Consider the following 15,990-nt stretch of genomic DNA (forward strand, 5'->3'; position numbering starts at 1 on the left):
CTTATTATGGAAGTGACTGCCTGTGGAGTCGTGTATGTAACTCCTGTCCTGTGCTCTGCAGCCAGGGCTCCCATGTGTATGTGTATAATATCTTTCTGGGTGGATTAACACATCATGTCCCTGATTTCTGTTGCAACATGCAGAATCGACAGCAGCACTGAAGAGAAAATAGTCCACTCAAGTCAGTTTTTGTCATGAACTGCAACACATTATACCTACACATTTTAAGGTTGGGAATTACTACACAGGACCTACAACTTTCGGATTGTTATTTAAGGTGGTGACTAAGCATTGGCATCACAACGGAAAAAAACACTCTCATTACAAAGTGATCAGCAGGCTTTCTTTTCATCTCATCTATCCCTCTCCGTTGTGTATAACCCTGCTTTTCCCATACTGCTGCTGTGCCACAGCTAGCAGCTCTTCTCTACATGTAACATGTTATGAACTTTTAATAGCCCTCCTATTAGGACTGTGCCACTGAAAAACATTTAGCAGATTCGAGGGAGGGTCAGAGGCAGTTTGGCAGGTGGCCAAGTGCCATTTTATAGGAGCAAGTAGAAGACACATGTTTTTTTAAGTGGTTGAGCATGTGATTTTGCTCTCTGTCAACAGAGTTGTGCTTTTGTCTGTTTCAGTGCTCTGTGGGGGGAAAAGTGTTGTGTTGCAATTCCTGTTTGACTCGAAGGGATTGCTCTTAGGCATGTGACTTTTCAAGTTTTGCTCCAGAGTTTGGGCACACATGCTCTTTTTTTGTTGTTGAAATTTCAGTGACCGTAAAGATCAATCTTCAGTGCAGTGATGGATTAGCAGATCAGACTGCCCATGGCTTGGGATTGAAGTCATTCGGAAGGGTTTTCTGTGTCACTGCAAAACTTAATCTTTCTCAAGTTTAATCCTGCCTTTCTCAGTGAAGATAATTACAGAAGTGAAGAGGGGAGGGGACTACTTTTTTTAGTGGTGTTTCTATACATGAGCAGCCTGTCTATTGGTTTTCCTGTTTGTTTTTTGTGTGTGTGAGTGTTGTTTTTAGCTGACTGAGCTAAAAAACGGACTCCCATCATGTGCCTCATGATAAGAAAACAAAGATAAAAGAAGAGGGTAAAGAGCCAACCTGAAAGAAAAGCCACCTCATGTTCAAACATGTCAAGCCAAGAAGGGGGTTGGAGGAGTTTTGTGATATTGTGGGTGCGCTGACTTGTTATTGTATGCATGAGCACACATACTTAAAATCCATTGCCTGAAAAAAATGCTCACATATACTGGTAATCTGTCCCTCGAGCTTCATTTGTTTTCTGTAACTTTCATGCTCTTGTCAAGTACTTACTTTTGAGTACTTGTCGAGACCGAGTACCAATATGAGCACAGTACCATTACAGTACTTAAAAATAACTTTTTAGTTTCATTAGATGTTCTTTACTTTCTGACTTTAACAAATTAAATATACAACCTGATGCTGCTGCTGACATTTTAACATTCAACATTGTGCTTTCACGATACAAACAGAGCAGAGTTAGCAGTTCATATTTAACTGTTTAACCCTGCAATTAGTTTAACAGTTCAATGAAATATTAAAAATAAAAGGTTGAGCAAAATTCAGGGGAGCTGCTTGTCACTTAAAGGAGACTAGACCTGGTTCACATTAAAGGTCAGCCCACCTTAAGTGCGCCTAAGCCGGATCAGCCCATCCCTTTAATCATCAGCTGGCTGACATGCAAGACACGGGAACTTGACTTGGGTCTCCTCACGGGCCCTCAAGAGTTGTTGCCTTTTTTTTTCACCGACAACCAAACTGTGCACATACGGCACTGCTACCGTAGTCCTATACTTAGCTAATTTATCTGCGATGTCAAGACATGGATTCAGAAAAAACATACACAACATTACCAATACATTCTCTTTTCCATATAGGGTCCATTTTGAGTATCCATCACTTCCAATAAGTTTAAACACAAAGTCAAAACAAAATGCCACATCATGTTAATCAAACAGTCAAAAACAGGTTGCTTTTTCCCCCCAATCGGTGACACCTGCAATTACTGGCATGAACTTTAAATTGACTGAAGCTAGCTGGCCAAACCACCACCTATTGCTTATTACACTTGAACACAAATCGACAGCTACATTTACAGCTGTAACGTTACTGCTGACTTCATACGCATCGTCACAAACGCTCTCTCTCTCGATCGGACCCTCGCTAACGTTATGTCAGGCTTGCAATACACTGGAGGAAACCCTGACAGATAAAGCCGGGCAGACACAAAGCTCACAACCTGCCAGCTAAACTAACTGATGCAGTGGAGATTTACTGGCCACTGCCTATTTTAAACGGCCGCAGTGACGAATGATGGAGTCACGTTGCCGTAAGTGGCATCAGGTGCGGTTGTATTGAAGTAGTTTAAGGAGTACCAGGACATGAGCACAGTATTAGACCCAATCCCAATACTGTTGGCAGATATGACACTAAACCAATGATCTCACACGTGTGTGTACCTGTCCTCTGATCAAGACAAGTGTTCTCTGTGTTAATACATTATGTGACAACAAAATTATAATTAGTTTGAGGATCAGGTGAATTCCTGGAATTATGTGAAATGGAAGCATCTTGTCAATGCCACCTTCAAGCAAGAAACTAAATAAATGGAACAGTTTCATTGATGTCTGATGCATAGACAGTCAATGTCAGTTATTATATAGACATTAATCTTCATCCAGTTTCCTCTGTGACTTCTTTTTGTGCATGAATGTAAAATTAAACAACATTAAGAATCGGACTTGGGTGTGTACAGGCGATAGTTGAAAGACAGGTTGGTAGTAATTAGAGGTGTGTTCATTTTGTTATGGTCACACCCATTCGTTTGACTGGCAAAGTTTAGTTTATTAACAAAACTGTGAATCTCAACCTTATCCTGTGTGCCCTTTAGCGCCAGTATACCATACACATTATCACATTGTTGTTACAGTAACTGACAAAGGTCATACTAGTTGCCTACATGTACCCCATTCAAAACAATTGCTCCAATCTCCTGCTATATCACAACAGCTGATTGCTCTCATTTAATTTCAAACTATTTAATTTCCCAACCACATTACACTGCGCACACATTAAACATTTTTTTAGACAGCTGTGTGATTTATCTGCTCTCAGACTCTGCTGGAGGATATGTATCATACAAAATGTTTTATGTCTCTCCCTCTCTTTCTCTGTTAGACCGTCTGTTCATGTCTCTCTCTCCAGCTCCCCCTTTCTCTTTCTGTAAAGCTGCTATCAGTTGTTGGCCTGGCAGGGAGGGAGGGGTGCAGGGGAATGCTGACTGTCACTTTTTGCTGCTGAGCAGTGTGAAATAAACAAGGTTGAAAACCTCCTTAAAGCCATCTACTTTTGTAACCTCTCTTCCTCTTTGTCCGTCTGTCTTGCTCTTCCTTTCTCTGTCTGTCAGAGATCAAACCAATCTGACATCCGGTTTAAAAGTTCACCTCACACAGACGAGAACTTCTGTGGAAGAGCTTATTTTGAATGTCCTTTTAAGCATTTAAAGCCTAAAACCTATGCATTTAGAAAATAAAGGCAACCCAGAGGGCCAAGTTCAGGTTACAAAGAAACTCTGCCAAAAATAATCACGCTGCTGCTTTGCAGAGAGAGACGAGGGCATGCTTGGACTCATCCTTTTTAAAATACCTTGAGGGGAAACGAAGAGAGGGAGAAAATGAGAGGGAAATTAAGAGATAGAGGGGTTGACCTCTGTTTGTAATCCAATCTCATCGTGATTCCAAGCTGTTTGAAGTTCTGACAAGAGAAACAGGCTTTGATCACGTGGACCTAATGAACTGAGAGGGTAAAAAGGATAGAGTGGAGTTTTACTTCTGTGCTGCAGCCCTACTTCCAATGATTGTCTGCTGGTTGAACAAAACAAATGGCATTTTCTCGAAATATTGCAGTGCCCTTTTATCTAACAAACAAATTAGTAGAACAAATAGTTTCCTTTGTTGTATTGAAATTGTGTGCTTCTGCCTATTCCTACAGTTACAGTACACACCAATATTAACATTTTACTATTAAATATCTGTATTGGTGAAAGAGGCATGCCTCACAGAGATTTGTTTTTAAAGTAAGTCCATACAATCAGTGTCCAGTTTATTAGGTATCCCCTAGCTAGAACTAATGCAGTGTCACTCTGTGTTCAGTCTTTGATAAAAATGCATCACAGACGAACTTAAGGTGAATCTATGAATGTAGAATTAATTGCAGGGCTGCAATTGTTTTAGATGTGGTGTCACAGTCTCCCTTCTTTTATTGCCAGCCCTCTGTCCTGCCAGAAGCAATGATGTCACCCTTGTTGCCATGGTACACAGAAGGGCAAGCAGGAACATGCTAGAGAGAGAGGGAGAGAAAGAGAAGGGGAGGAGCTGCTGCTGTGTTTGGGAGGCCTTGCTAAAACTAAACATACATAGAGGAACAGTGGAGGAATAGAGCACACCAGTACAAAGCCTTTTCATTGTGTGTGACTTAATGATATAGTTGTTTTCGGTTTAAACTGGTTTTCACCCAGACTTTACGACCGCGTGCATCTAAAAGTCCTCCAAAAGATCCCTGTCCTGTGGTTTACAGGAAACTTTCTCTAGGGATTAAGATAGCAGTGAACAAACAGTGCAGTATTATGCTGCTAGCAGTATTTAAAGTAAAGTCATTTTCATCCATATTATCACATTTATTTTAATTCGTAAAATCGTATCACCTTTGTTACATTGTGAAATAAACACAATTTATTTAGATCCTCAGAAACAGTAATCATTTGAGAGAGAGAGAGCAATGGTCAGGAGATTTATTAGTACTTTTGTGCCTTTGGTTTATTCATGAATGCCTGTCCAACTTGTAAGTCGAGTAATTTCTAGAATAAGCACAAACATTTAAAATTGATGTGAGATCTTCTTTTTTTTTTATTCTGCAAAGCTAATGCCTGAAAATAAATCTCCAAACCATAACCAAGACTAATATTACATTATTTTAAAAATAAAACAGGAAAAACCACTTGGTGTTGCATTGGAAGGGGAACACTTGGTGTTGGTAAAACACAAGCGTATGAGAGTAGTTATAGAGAAAACTGCACGTAGGAATGGAAGTTTTACACTTGGCTTTATGTTTTGTTTGGGAAAAGTCAGATAGATACATGAGGTTGAAGCAGTGGAAAGTCCCTGAGCTGAGACACAGCCAGTGGTAGTTTTCTTGATTCTCTTTTGCTCTTACTCCCACTCACTGACAGCTCTGTAGGCCTCCTGTACGAGGACACAACTGCAGGTTAGCAGAGAGACAGAATTCACACACCACATTCAAACTTATGCAGAACCCATCCACAACTATTTCTTCCAAAACATTACGAACCAAATACGTCTCTGCTCATGCCAGAGGTTTGTGCCTCACTCAGCAAACTGTATACGTCAACAAAATTCAACGTTTGAGCTGGAACGCAGCGTGTATAGTAACACTGTCATGAAGTAGTTTTTGTGGTCAGCTTGTTTAAAGTGGTAATAAAGCAGTTGCCTTCTACTTGAAAAGACTATCATTTTGACTAATTACCATACTTTAAACCCATGGCTAAGCACCCTTTTGGAAGAAAGCATGTCAGTTGACAGGAACCAGGGTCAGTTCATACTCAGTCATGTTTGAAATGACCAACAGTCTTTCTAACTTAATTCAACTTAATTGTACTGTTTAACAGTTTTTTTTATTGTGCTTGTGCAACACTTTGTGTCCTCTACTCTTTGAACTTTTGAATCGAGGTTCAACATCACTAATAACTCTCTCCCTGTCTTTTATCTTTTCTTGTCTCCTCTTCTCAGGTGAAGCAGCATTGAGGGGGGACCCCAGACTCCAGTCCCTGTCTCTGTCCTCTTCTTCCTCATCCTCCTCCTCTTCGTCCTCATCCTCCTCATCCTCCTCTTCCATCTCCAACCATAGGACAGGTCCTCCTCCCATCAGCCCCACCAAGAGGAAGCTCAGTGGGGACCAGGGGGACAGCGACATGGATGACAACGAGCATGTGGCAAAGATGAGCCGACTGTTTGCCACACAGCTGTGAGTACAAATACTGAGAAACACAAGTAAAAAGGCACTTTGACACTTTCTAATAGTATCCATTATAGGCTTGAGCGATATGACGAGATTCTCACGTGTCCACGATAACCGAATTTAAGCCATTATACAATGCCTGTAGTTCATTTAGTGAAACAATTTTGTACAACAGTAACAACAGCTAGCATACCTCTGATTTTGATTAATTGTGGTTATATAAATGGAATTCATGGTGCCGTTAGATTGCTGCTAGGCCGCCCTGTTAATACAGGTATAGTAAATAGTTAATGACCACAGTGAAAATGTCCTTTTTGAAAGGCTAAATACCAATAAATATGGATTGAAGCAGAATATTTTGTTAAGTAAAAAAAAAATGGGAGATGAGAAACTGGAAGCCAGTAGACTGTTATGTTTCTGTAACCTATTAATAATAATAATTATTCAAATGTTAATGTGAGGGAGGAAGCTTCCATTTTTGTTTAGGTACGGCCCTAATAATGACCCATTTCAACCTAATTCCACCAGGAAAGATAATCTCCACTCCCATTTTAAAACTCACCATCCAACTAAAAACTCAAATCTTCCACTGACTCCGTCCACAAAGAGCAGCCGGACCAAAACCCCTATTACAATGAGCAATCATCCCTCAATCATTGGGGATTTTACACAGGCAACTAAATATATATGTTACCGTCAACGGTGGCAAGACTGTACGAGAGTCACTACCTGCTTATTGATCTCCTTCAAACAACTGTAATTATGAAGGTTACTCACCAAAACTACATTTTACAAGATTACATGAGTACTTATTATGACAAAGTTATGAATGAACACACCATAATGGAACTAAATGGAACCTCAGTATGTTACAACAACAGCTATAACTAGCGTGTTTCAACACAGATTTGTTGTTCACCTTGAAGCATTATAAGGGATCCACACCACCATTATTGCTGATCACATATTTTTACTTGATATAGACTGATAACAATTGGCAGCAAAACTATTTTTTCACACGACGATGGTTAAACTGTAAATAATCCATGGCTCACATGACTCCCTGGTCATTGTCTCCATCCAAAATGCTCCCATTACATTCATACAGCTCTTCTTCTTTTGGTCTCAGGTGAGTAGCACAACAGCGCATACACGCAGGCCCCCTTGCTGCCTAGAAGCTACATATACACTCCCACCGTCGTGTATGCCAGGGTTTCTCTTGGCCATGTGTTTTGCGGGCTCCTTGCTTGTTGAAGCTGGGCACAGACAGGCAGGCTTTCTCAGAAGTCCCAGTTTGGACTCCAGGGTGCTATGCCAGGTTTAGCTTGCTCCACAGTGTTCTTCTTATAGCCGCAGATCTCTGGAAGCTTGGAAACAGGGACTGCACAACAGAATGATTACTCACATCTATAATGTTCCCACATTCCCACTTCCACAGATTCTGGAGCACTTATTGGCTGTGAAGGACCCCCACCCCCCCATACACACACACACATACACACACACACACAATCATGGGACTCCAGCCGTTGCTATTTATTGTGGAGGCAGGCAAGTAGATGTGAGGTGGAGCGGTGTTTTACTGCTTTTCCTATCATTAGCATTCTTACATGTTGCTGTTATCGTTGGGAGTAATCATCTTCTATGTACATGTATCATTTCCGTCATATGGATTTGTGATATGAAGTTGTAATTTGATTATGTTGTTTACTTTGTACACAACAGGTTTTGCTATCCTGTGTAGCACGTGGGAGGAATCCCTCCTCTGTTGCTCTCCCTGAGGTTTATTCCTCTTTATTTCCCCTGTTCGTATTTTTTCCTTATCCGATTTGAGGGTCCAAAGACAGCTGATGTTGTATGTTTTACAGATTAGAGCTCTCTGAGACTAATTTGTGATTTGTGATAATAGGCTTCTACAAATAAAATTTAATTTAATTTAATTGTTTCGTGACTTGGCTGTGAAATGACACAATGGAACACAGTAGATGATATGCTGGATATAATTGAAGCCCTGGATTAAGAGTAGAGCACAGTTACTGGCACTGTATTATGTGGTTAAGCATGTGCAAACACACAGTGCACAGTGCATACTGGCAGTGGTTTGCGCTTGCACAAACTCCCGTTGCACATTATGCAAATAGTTTAATTGAAATCACTGTTGAAAACTAAATTCATCTAAGGAACAAACACCACATTTAGATTTTGATGGTAACTTTTAAAGAACAAGTTTGCAGCTGTAGTCCGATTGTATTCAGTTCAGCATGTTCCAAACACTTCCCAACGCAGCTAAAAACACGCCGTTACCTGGTGAAGTTATTGCGAGCGTTTTATATGCTCACTTGCTGTGTTGTTCTCTGGCACAGCTTGTTTTACAGATAGGAAATCTAGGTCTTTTGAATCAGGTCTTCTTGTGGCACAGGGGGAAGGGTCTTAGTTCATTCATCATGTGACCTGCTGATCTCACATAACAAAGGATTAGCTTGTGTGTCTTGATATTTGTGCAGATTCATCTTGTTTTCTGTTATGGATGTGTCAGTGGTGGGAGAATTTACATTATTATCCTGAACCAGGCAGTAAATCGATCTGATCACTTGGTGTTTTATTCTGTTGTCTCAGTTGTTTTTCACTCACTGCGAGAGATTTTGTATGCACAATGCGGTTAACTTCTGCTTACATTGATAAGCAAAAGCTCCTACTCGTGTGTCACGAGTTGGATTTTATTTTGTAAGTTGGTCTGCCAAAGTACAATGGGACTTATTGTCATATCAGCTTTCGGTTGGTGTCGGAACTCCTCGCCACAGCTTCTAAATGCAACCATTTTGTGGAGTTAAACTTAGGTTCTGTGAAAGTAAATTGATCTCGAAAGTCAAACTGGTTATTGTACCATGATACTTTCCTAGAAGTAACACATAATAAACCCAAATCCCTTTATTTAATCTTCACCTTAATTATGACCTTGGAGGGATTTGACTCTAGGGCCTGTAGGTTAATTTCTACCCAAGAAAAGTCAATTGCTAGTTGACTTTGAGTTAAATCCAGTGCCTTCATCAATATATACTCTTTTTAAACCCATTTCCCTTTGGGCCATGCTAGAGGTATCTTTATTTTTAGTCTTTTCATTTGAGGTTTCTCTGAGGGCATTCTTTCCCTAGTTAAGGTAACAGCTAAGTGACCTATTGAAATCTGCAGCAAGTCAGGTTGTGAAAAGTGTTCTTCCTTGTTTGCAATATTGTGCTAGAGATTACAGGAAAGTGGAGAATTGGTGTTACAAAAAAAGTCAAGCTTGAAATAGAATGAAAAAAAGCATCTACATTAAAAACATTGTACATTGGAAAATGATGGACTTGAAAGAAGCGAGACAGAAAAACAAGAAAATGAGGACCACAAAATGAGCACATCAAAATGTCCAGAGATGGTTATCTGACACCATTCTAGCTGTTGGAGTTTGCTGGCTGCTTCTATTTGTGTAGCTTGTTTTTGTCTGCACTGATTGCTCTTCTCATTGTTGCCTATTTCTCCACATTTTGTGTTCATTCCTCCTCTTAAGCAAAACAACAAACTTTTTCTCTGTTATGCTTTAATGGCAGTTTTCCTGTGTGCTGACTCCATCAGTTGCTATTAAATGTTTGTTTTGTTGTCGAGCTGCTTGTAGTTGGCTTTTTCTGTGTGTGTAAGTTCATACTTTGAGTGAGTAAACACACAGTAAGACACCTGACACCTTAGACTTGAGGTGGGGCCATGCAGGAAGAAGCTCTGGTTTCTTTTGTTGTCCAATCACAACAAGATGAAGTCAGGGGGAGGCGCAGGCTGGAGTGAGAGGAAATAACTTTCTGAACCAACTCAATCTTTATTTTTCATGTGGGGCAATATTAACAGGCATGATACATGAGCGGATTTTTGCTTTTGTCAACAGCCTGTGTATTTAACAATGTGGTTGTGAGTGTATTTTCTCAGCCGTCTTCGTGTTTTAATAGAAAAGTCACGATTGCATTACAGAAAACTTTATTGCTTGGTAATTTCTGCATATAAAAGTCCCTGGCATTCCTTCTGGCAGGCTTATATGTGGCCATGATCTCTCTGTTTGTAGTGACTCTGCATGTGTTTGTGCAGGTATGCACATGTGTCGTCCTGTGAACTGTCCATACATGCATGTGTGCTCGCCCGTCTATGATCGTGTGTGTGTGTGTGTGGTGAGAGAGCTCCTTGTCAGGCAGCAGGGGCTGCGTTCTCATTTTCTCTGAGGAGTAGGAGGAGTCTCGAACAAAGAAGCCTTATCCTGTCCACTGGAGCCTGCGGGCTGGAATCTTGCTGCTGCCTGCTCGACTACCCGCCACTCTGCAGTTGTAGACCCGCCAGTATAAACGTCCTCCTGCTCAGCTGTTTCAATCCTCCTTAAGAGCCAGTCACAGAACAAGGTTTAGGACATTAATTAGGGAATATAACTGCAGGGAAGTGTATTTGCAGCCGCCTGGTTACATGTGACTCAGTGGGTACTGGGTTTGTTGATTTCCTCAGGGAAGTATATCAAAATTAAGAATTTGTCTTTCATCGTTACCACATTGAGCAGTGGTTTTTTTCAGTACTGTGAATTGTTTTTGTTTAAATGACTAGTAACACATACTAAAGGACCGTTAACTAAGTCCCGCCCCTTGAATGTTGACTGGCCAATTATAGTGTAGCATCAGCTGCCTCTGACCAGGATCCAACAACTATACAGCTGTGCTCCATAGACTCATGCAATCGCTTCATATTTCTTAATTGTCTGCTTTGTGTTGGGAATGGTTAAACATGGTGCCTTGGGCATGTGTAGTAGTGATACTTACACAGATGTTGGAAGAAGATATACGTTCCTGAAATGTTACGTTTCTACATAAATACCTGTGGAGCTAACATTAGCAGGGTATGGCAGCACAGTATTAACTTGCATTAGCACTTCAATGCTAGCGACTCAAGCTATACTGAATGTATATACATGCTGCTTTTGATTTTTAATAGTGAATAATGATAAAAGCTCAATTCAATATAGTCAGTTTGCTATAGTCAGTTTGCTGCAGTATGGGCTGTAGCACACAGTAACTTCATCATGAAAGTTTTCCCATAGACAAAATGGGAAAATATCAGAGAGGTTGAGTGTGAGTGAGTGAGTGAGTGAGACCAAGCCAGGTGAAGTCAATGTTACCACCTTATTCTACATGGGACTGAACTATTTGTGTTATGTGTAAGCATTAGAGAAAAGGAGGGACAGCATGAGTATTTTGTGCTCATGTGCGTGTGTGTTCTCATGTTGTTTCCTTTGCCACCTTGTTATGGTTGCTCCCATATCCGATCTATCCCAGCTTTGATAGCACAAGATTGTCTTCAGTTTTCTTTCTCAGTAGTCAGTTAACTGTCAAATATGTGCTTGATTTCTATCAGTATTTATGCGTAAGTGGAAAGAGACGTTTGGAAATGATGCACAGTTTATCTTACTTTCTTTCGGTATTACGTGTTTTATATTGTATGTGGAGGATAATTAATGGTGTCTAAATTACATCTGCTAAGGTGTATTTCCTTTAGGTTTTGGCTTCTATTTTAAAGGATACAAATATCATTGCTGACTTATGGATAGTCCTGCTACTAAAACGTGGACCGAGCAGAGTAAAATGTGTCGAGATGTTTGTATACTTTATATACATAGCCTGGGTACGCCCTGTGGCTCACTTTTTGAGTTAGCGTGTGTGTGTGTGTGTGTGTCAATTTTGTGGGTTTGTACAGACCTCGCAGAGCTTGGACCTGGTTGTAACCTGTGGTTGAGCCTTCATCCTCCTCTAGTTTTTTTTCTTTTTGGTCGTCGTCTCCTCTCTACGCTCTGATTCTTCCCAGATGTTTCCTGTGTGTGTATCTCTCTCTCTGTCTCTCTCAGTTCTCGCTCTTTATTTATTTCTTGAAGGAGTAGGATATGAACCTCTGCCCAACCAAAGATTTATTGTTCGGTTTCGTCTCAAGACTTTAGAACACAATTGTGAGAAAAGGCATAGCACTTTTATGATGTATATTAGCCTCAAACAGAACATAGCCAACTCAATAAATTGGCAGTGTACTATACAGCTAAACCTGGACTACTAAACCAAGGTCTGGACATGAAGGGATCTTCTAGTCTATGTCCACCACAGTGACTGACTACAACTAATCCCAGGCTACACGTAACACAGGCTTTAGTCAAATAAAATCACATAGATATCTACTGCGTGACGATGTCCATTGTGATGTCAGTCATAAGGTTCTCGTTCTCAAAAACAAACCAACATAAATGAGCTCACTTGTTTTTTGTTAGAATTGAGGGATTGTTCTTACATTTATAGATACACTATTATATCTGAGCTTCTTTCTGTCTGCCCCACCTCTGTTTAAGCCTTTGCACTGCTATGTGTTAACTCCAAGCTGGTGGTAATAATGACGAGTGAACCTTTATTATTAAATTAGGATAAGCTGTGTCCCCTCTTACCCTTGGGTTAATTCACTTTATACCCCCCATAACTCTTCTAGGTAGGAAGTTCCTCTACTTTTTAAAGTCTCTCTCTCTCTCTCCATCTTTTCCCCCCTTTCGCTCTCATCCTGTCCTCTAGCCCGAGACCTGGCCACCATCTCATCCTCTCCTCTAGCCCTTGTTACCGCCCCCATAGCCGTGTCTTGTGTGTAGCCTTTTGCATCCTCTCCCCGTCTCCCCAGCTGCGACCCTAACGATAATTGAGAGGTGAGTAAGAGAGACAAAGACACAGGGTATGTTTTGAATGCATGATCCCTGGCATGAAATGTGGTCCCGGGTTTGGTGGGCAATCAGGCGAAGGGAAGGCGGGGGTGGCAGTGCATTCGACAGCTACGCCATTCATTGGTCGGATTTGTTGATCCCGTTCACTGGCTCCTGCAAAGGCCCCTCTTGTGTGAGGATGTGGGCATGCCTGCTCTTTGGCAATGATTAAAGTTTGGAACAACTTCCATAACCTCAAGACTCAAGACCCAGCTGCTGGGAGGGTATCTGTTTGCCTCTCAGCTAATCTGCTGCTGATTGTTTATATCTTAATACAACCAAGTTATACAGTAGGACTTTGGTTTGGAGAATTTCATTCAATATATTCATTATTATGACCTGATTTTATGTGATTAATTCCACGATGGAGTTACCTTTTGACTATTTGATGAATAATGAAACAGAAAACTGATGCCAATATGGGAAAATACAAAAGCTTGATGGTGAGCTGTCGTCCAGGGTTTATAAAAACAGGGCCAAGTCACTCCCTCTTTAACCCTCAGGAAGTTTGCTGCCGATTGTGAGAGAAAAAAAGAGAGAGAGAAAGAAAGAAAAAAGAAAGGGGGGGGGGGTTCTGCTCATGTAAGCTCTCGGCACAAACGAAGGAAACTACTGACCTCACTCTTTCTTATAGTAGAGGTCCGGACCATTCGCATGCAGCTCCCCCTTCCCCACCTCTCCTCAGCTCTTCCTCTCTCCCGCTCTGTATTCTGTGGAGACTATTTATTTGTGGAGGACGCTGCTCTGGGCTCCAGATGCTTGACCCAGCAGTCAGGTTGCCTGGTCACATGGATTTACAACTGTTTGCCTGAACTTGTTGTTTTGCATCCAAACAAAACTTTCAAGGCCCGCTTTGACTTTTTCCCTCTAGGATCTGTTTTGTATTCTCATTCAGACCTTTTTCTGGAGTAATGCCTCCCTGTGTCCAGTGAAGAATAAAGAAAATATTTCAAGTTTCAGTGCAGCTTATCTATAGTACATTTCATAATTTTTTACCAATTGAGGCTGCTGTCTCTAATAATGTGTTTTTCAGTGTAGGAGGGGGGAATTCAGGGAGTATGTATTCATTTGTGATGTGTCTATGCATGTGGCTATGAAGTTGGAGACAAAAGAAGAGATAGCAAGAGGAGAGTACAGTAAATCTTGCTCCCTGTAAGTGGGCCTCAAATTGTAGGAAGAGACTGGAGCTGCACTAAGGCTGTACTATACAGTTGAACACACACACACACACACATGCACACACTTGACGCACTGTGCAAAAATAATTGCTACCTGTTAAACTGCAAGTGTGCTCAGTATCAAGCACTGCTACTTCACTACATACTAGATCAAATATTTCAAGTCATTATCATCAGAGCTGGAAGCTGAAAAAATCAAAAAGAGGCCAACATCTGTGTTGTGTCAAACTGTCGTTACTTAATTCTCTTATCCTTATCACTGTTTTTTCAATGATTAAAATATGAGCTCACAGTTCGTAGAGAACAGAGGGATTTTGTTGTGGTGAGAACTAATTCTCTTTCATATGGAACGTGTGTGGCCATGATCCTACCTTTTAGTATTCAGTCCATGGTTGTGAGTATGGACAGTGTGTTGTGGAACAGAAGAGTAAAAACGCCTACAAAGATGGATGTTTACTTTTAGCAGATTAATTCAAGTGTTGAGATACAGTTAGAGATAACTATGCTGCATTAGCCCTAAATGATTTTCCATGTTTTCATCAGACGGCATTGAGTGCAGCAGGCTTCATGCTCACTACAGAGATAACGATGATTTGCTGCACTGAGGAAACCACTTTCAGAGCTTTGTGCCTGTTTGCCCCTCTGTGCAGCGGGGTCCATCCATGTTGGATAAAGTTAGGAAAGTGTTCCTTCCTCGGCTTAAAGGGAGTGTTTGTATGTGTGTGACTTATCATGTGTGAGGTTAGTATTAATAGCTTCTGCTGGACCTGCAGTGTTTGACACAGAGTTCCATTTACAATTGCTCTTTTGTTTATCTTCCCTCTTTTCTCCATCGTCTCTCTCTGTCTGAAATCGTCGTTCCATTTTCTATCACAACACCCCAGCTGCCACCAGTCTTTCCTCATCTTTCTCATCAGCTCATCCCTCACACCAAGGCTTGGGTTTTCGATAACTTTGGATCAGGTGCCTTGTAATCCATGTAGTAAAGATCAATGTGCGAAAACATTGGGATATTAATATAGCTAAACAGCAAATATGTTCTCTATTTGGTTCAAATATGTTGTGTTACTGAATTCAGTGAAGGTTTATCGCTCAATGATATATGATAGACAATGAGAACAAATACAAACACAACCCACTGTGCAGGTTGTGCCTCTCCCTGTCTTTACCTTTCTTCCCTCTGTTCCCCAGGAAGCCTAATGGAGACTACCGTGGCTCTCCCATCTCTAAGGACCGGAGCCGGAGTCCAATCGAGCGTGTGGTGGTGCCGAGCAGTCTGGGAGTCCATAGCAACCACCTGTACAGCCACGCCCACCACCACCACCATCTCCACCTTGCCAGCTTAGCTGGCATGGACCAGCCACTGGCGCTCACCAAAAACAGCATGGTGGAATCTGCACGCAGCAGCACGGCAGCTATGGCCACAGTGCCACATACAGTCAGCGCCGTGGAACGCCAGCAGGTAACCTGCACTTCCTGTATCATTTGGTTCTAGCACCGAATACATCTTTTTCAACTTGTTGGGTAAAGCCCCACCTTGTTTGGTCCCCTCATGATGTTACCAATGTGCTTTTCATTAGCCAATCAAAACTGTTCTTAAACCCTGGTGGTCAATAAATTACTCTCTCTCTCCCTAAAGCTTCAAACCCCCCTTTATTCTTTCTTTATATACATAAATATCTCCCACTTTTTTAAGTGATATGCTCTTTTTTAGTCATTCTTCTTACACCCACTTGACACAATTGTTTATGTTGTTTTGGTGATTCCTAAATACTGAATTTGTGTTTCAGAATCGTCCTTCAGTGATCACTTGCGCCCCGGCCAACAACCGCAACTGCAACCTGTCTCACTGTCCAGTCTCCCACAATGGCTGTGCAAGCCTCGCTAACAACTACAGGAGAATCAACAGTGAGTGCACACCTGCAAGTGCATCTGAAAAACGCATATATACACACAGA

General features: G+C 41.3%; 1 protein-coding gene across 2 annotated transcripts in view; it reads left to right on the top strand.

Moving 5' to 3' along the window:
• Nucleotides 1–15,990, top strand: part of vgll4b (vestigial-like family member 4b) — a 38,771-nt gene that overhangs the window by 17,583 nt on the left and 5,198 nt on the right. For both annotated transcript variants that reach the window (XM_034533612.1, XM_034533611.1), the window contains 3 exons: nucleotides 5,839–6,073; nucleotides 15,224–15,494; nucleotides 15,823–15,940. In XM_034533612.1, coding sequence (XP_034389503.1) covers nucleotides 5,839–6,073; nucleotides 15,224–15,494; nucleotides 15,823–15,940 — 624 coding nt within the window. The remainder of the gene's footprint in view (nucleotides 1–5,838; nucleotides 6,074–15,223; nucleotides 15,495–15,822; nucleotides 15,941–15,990) is intronic.

Source organism: Cyclopterus lumpus, chromosome 5 (assembly GCF_009769545.1).
Source record: "Cyclopterus lumpus isolate fCycLum1 chromosome 5, fCycLum1.pri, whole genome shotgun sequence".
Classification (NCBI taxonomy): Eukaryota; Metazoa; Chordata; class Actinopteri; order Perciformes; family Cyclopteridae; genus Cyclopterus; species Cyclopterus lumpus.